This window comes from Drosophila kikkawai, unplaced genomic scaffold, assembly GCF_030179895.1.
Source record: "Drosophila kikkawai strain 14028-0561.14 unplaced genomic scaffold, DkikHiC1v2 scaffold_81, whole genome shotgun sequence".
Lineage (NCBI taxonomy): Eukaryota > Metazoa > Arthropoda > Insecta > Diptera > Drosophilidae > Drosophila > Drosophila kikkawai.
The window spans coordinates 19,128-23,457 of record NW_027222743.1 but is presented as its reverse complement, the minus strand read 5'-3'; the positions used below and the strand labels follow the sequence as shown (position 1 = coordinate 23,457).

Sequence of the window (4,330 nt, the reverse complement as noted above, 5' to 3'; positions counted from 1 at the left end):
GTAAGATGCTACGACGACTTCAACAGGAGCCAGCGAAGTTTCCAGATTTCCGGGAGGAGAACGGTCAGCTGTACCGACGCATAGGTCTACGCCCCGAGGAAGAAGACTATACGCCGTGGAAACTCTGCGTGGGAGCCCCATACCGACGAAGGGTATTGGAAGAGTGCCACGACCACCCAACGGCTGGACATCTGGGCATCCGCAAAACCAGTACGCGGGTGGCCCAGAAATATTACTGGACAGGCCTGTTCCGAGAGGTGGCCCAGTATGTGCGACGATGCCCGAGCTGTCAGAAGTTTAAAGTAAGCCAGGAAAAGCCGGCCGGAAAAATGTTTACACGGCAAGTCAACGAGCCATTTCACGTGCTGTGCGCCGACTTCGTGGGACCCCTGCCACGGTCCAAGCAAGGGAACACGGTGCTCCTCGTTTTCTTTGATACGTTCAGTAAATGGGTGGAACTCGTCCCCTTACGCCGCGCAACGGTGCCGTACCTCGAGCGAGCATTTCGGGAGCGGATACTCAGCCGATTTGGGATCCCAAAGACTCTCGTTTGCGATAATGGAACACAATTCACCAGCCGGGCCTTTCAAGCCTTTTGCAATTCCCTGGGAATGGAATTGCAACATACCGCGCCTTACACGCCGCGACAAAATCCCACGGAGAGGGCCAATCGGACCGTGAAGACTATGATCGCACAATACCTCGGAGATTCGCCGCAGAGTGCCTGGGACCACCTTCTGCCTGAGATCTCTCTGGCAATTAACAGCAGCGTATCGGACACTACGGGATTCAGCCCCGCCTTCCGCGTACAGGGCCGGGAACCACGCCTGCCGAACACCCTTTACGACGAAGTCACTCCAGGAAGAGGAACGGCTCAACTTTCGCCAACGGAGAGGAGTACGCAGCTCCACAGCATCTTCCAGGTCGCCCGGGAGAACGCAGAACGAGCCACAGCAGAGCAAGGAAGGCACTATAACCTGCGCCGACGCGAGTGGAGACCACCACTCGGATCCCTAGTCCTCGTGCGCCGCCACGTTTTGTCAAACGCCGCCGAAGGCTTTGCCGCCAAGTTGGCATCCAAATACGAGGGCCCATACCGGGTCATCAAGTTCCCCTCTCCGAATATAGCACGGCTACAGATTCCGGGGAGCCGCCGCCGACGCACCGCCTGCATTCAGAACCTGAAGCCATATCACCAAGACAGCGACAACGACGACGACGAAAACGGCCAGAGCAACGACCCAGCACAGACAGATGGACGCACCAGGCAGGATGATGACCACGACGACGACGCCAGGGCCAAAGAGGACCAGGGTATCGTGGGGGCCACTTGCTGATGAGTGCGCTCGTCCAACGTCCCCACCCCCGCAGGGGGAAAACATACCCTGGCCGCTCTCCTTCAAATCATCCACGCTCAAGACACCATGAACACAGGAGAATAGCCTAGGAATCCACTGAGGGGAATCGCCAGTTCCAGGGGAGGAAAACTAATCCTTATTTTCTACTCTCCACAGTCATCCAGAGTTCACCTACGGAGTTGCCAGATCGCCGGAAAGGCCTAGCTACCGGGCGATAACCACGCCACACGACCTATCGATTATTCGATACCGCCCTCGCCGTCCGTTAGCTATAAATGGTAGCGTGGGAGCTTTCAAGCGCACAAACGCTTCCAGGATGCCACGCAAGGAGCAACGCAACCGCCATCAGCCAAAGCGACGATCGCTTCCAGCCCAGCCTGCGCCAACTGCTCCGTCGAACCGCGACCATCCCGAGTCGCCACCACCACTGACGCCCATCCAACGGCGACCTCACCCCGCGATGGACGCCCAGATTGCACCACTGCCGCCGGCAGCCACTGGTCAGCGATCCCGCCCGGCCGCAAAACCGACCAGCGCTGGGTCACCACCGCCGCTGGCCCCGATCCGTCAGCAACTCAACATCGACGGTAACGGGACACCGCTGCTAGCCGCACTGCCAGCTACGACGGCCAGCATGGAACCACCCGCTGACGTCCCACTGGAGCCAACGCCGCCGGTGGAGGCCGCCACCGGATCCTCATCCTCGCCGAGGATCAGTCCGACCTGGTGCGAGGGATTGTCCTTAGAGGACATGATGACCGCGATCCTGGCCGAGGACGGGGTCCCGACACCGTTCTGCTTGGACGACTTCCAGGCAGAGGCGACGCTACCCGGACGGGGCAGAAACCCCAGTCCGCCTGCCACCGGGGCTCCCGATGAGTCGATGGCCGCACTAAGGATCTCCGACCTGACCACCCCTATCGCCAACAACGGGCTCATGGTCATCACTCTGGCCTCGGACGAGCCCATGACCACCGCTTTGGCTACCGACGAGCCCGTGACCGCCGCTGTGACTCCCAACGAGTCCATGACCACCGTTTTGGCCTCGGACGAGCCCATGACCACCGCTTTGGCTACCGACGAGCCCGTGACCGCCGCTGTGACTCCCAACGAGTCCATGACCACCGTTTTGGCTCCCGACGAGCCCATGACCTCCGTTTTGGCTCAGGACGAGCCCATGACCACCGCCGTGGCCCCCAATGAGCCCCTGACCGCCGCTTCACTCGAGGAGCTGATGGCCGCCTTGGCCAGCCACGAGCCGCCGGCCGCCCCACCGACTGTCGAGCCGATGGTCGCCCGGCATCCGCCCGTAGCCGTTCCCGGAACCCTGGGAGCGGTCTACGAGGACATCTCCGAGGAGGAGATCATGGAGATAAGTTCCGGCGAAGACGAGGAGCCAGATCTGGCGCAGGACGCCATCCTCATCTCCGACGAGGAAAACAACGCCGGGGAGGCCGCGGCCAACCCACGACACCATCCCAACGGGACCACTGCCCGCCTCATGGGCGCATCACCGGCCGCGGCAGCAGCCACCGGGACCACCAACGCGACACCCCTTGGGGACGCGAGAGTCTCCGGAATCGCTGCCGGCGGACCGCCTGCCGTCACCCTGGAAAACCACCCTTGCCAGGACTGGGGGCAGCAGCAAGGGACACCACAGCACCAGTGTCGCGACTGGCCAGGGCAACCACACGGCCCCCACCACTTTTCCTCACGCCGACACCAACGCCGGTACCGCCGCTAGCGCGCCCGACCTCGCCACCGGCCAGAGGACACCCCCTCGCTCGGGGCCACCTGACGCCCGCGCCACCCTTGGGCCACTCTTGGCAGAGCTGTTGGCCTCACCAGAGGGGCCCACAACATCCGCTGACGCCAGCCGACGAGCCACAGCCCGAGCCGCCGCCGAGAGGCTGCTACAAGCGGCACCTACGCGCGTCCCTCCACCGAGGAGCGCTGACAAGGTCACCGCTGGCTGCACCATGGTCACCCCCCGGCCGATACAGAGGGTACGGCCACTGCCCGCCACGGACGAATACCGCTGGCGTTTTCGCCGCGCCCCGGCAGACCGCGACCCGGACGCGCCCACCGACGACCGCTCCGGCATCCTGCGCAATGCAGGCCGTCGACGCCGCGCTCCTTGGCCTGAGGAAGAGCCAAACTCGGACGAGGAGGCATCGACGGATTCGGAACCCGAACCCGAACCGGAGGACTGGGTGCGCGCTCCTGCAGGCTGGACCACGCAGGGTGGATGGCTCCCCGCCGAGCTCATCGCGCAGGTGCAGGCGCGCCTCCAGCAGCCGGTCACCAAGTACCTGCGGTATTTAATAGAGATAGGCGACACGACGTACCGCGTCCAGATCTCACGCGGCGGAGACCGCGTCACCGTCCTTCCTCATCCCCGAGGTAGGGATGGAGTGTGAGGAAGCCTCACAACCATGTTTTGTAGTATGTAAGATCATTTCCATTTTTATAATATTTAAGCTCATTTTCTTAGTATTTAAGTCCATTTTTCCTAGTACGTAAGAACATCTATACTTAGTATTAAGCATTAGGACATAAGTGTTAAATACTAAGACCCACGAAGGGCACACCAAGTTAGGGATTTAGGAGTAGGGACTAGATTTAAGAGAACAAACGACGAAGAGACGACGAGCGGCCGAACACACACACGAGCGGCCACGAACAGCCGAAGGAAACGAGCGGCCGAGAGCGGCCGAACATACGAGCAGCCGAAGCCGGCAGCCGACCGAGCCGAAGGGCGGCCAGCCGAACCGTCTTCGGCAAACACCCGACGACAAGGCCCGATCAGCCGAAGCATGCCCGATCAGCCGAAGCATGGCGTCGGCAGACACGACAGGGCCCGAGTAGCAGATCGGCGGCCATGACGCCAGCCGAAGTTCACCCGAAGCTCACCCGAAGTTCCCCGAAGTAAAACGACGCTACCGATCGCCGGCGGCCTATAAAAGGGCCTC

At 61.7% G+C, this 4,330-nt stretch overlaps 1 protein-coding gene across 1 annotated transcript; it reads left to right on the top strand.

Moving 5' to 3' along the window:
* The first annotated feature begins 1,674 nt into the window (after positions 1–1,674).
* LOC108074463 (calphotin-like) lies at positions 1,675–3,102 on the top strand. Its single transcript, XM_070288998.1, has one exon. It carries the CDS (start codon positions 1,675–1,677, stop codon positions 3,100–3,102), a length of 1,428 nt encoding a protein of 475 aa, XP_070145099.1.
* Positions 3,103–4,330: the final 1,228 nt, after the last annotated feature.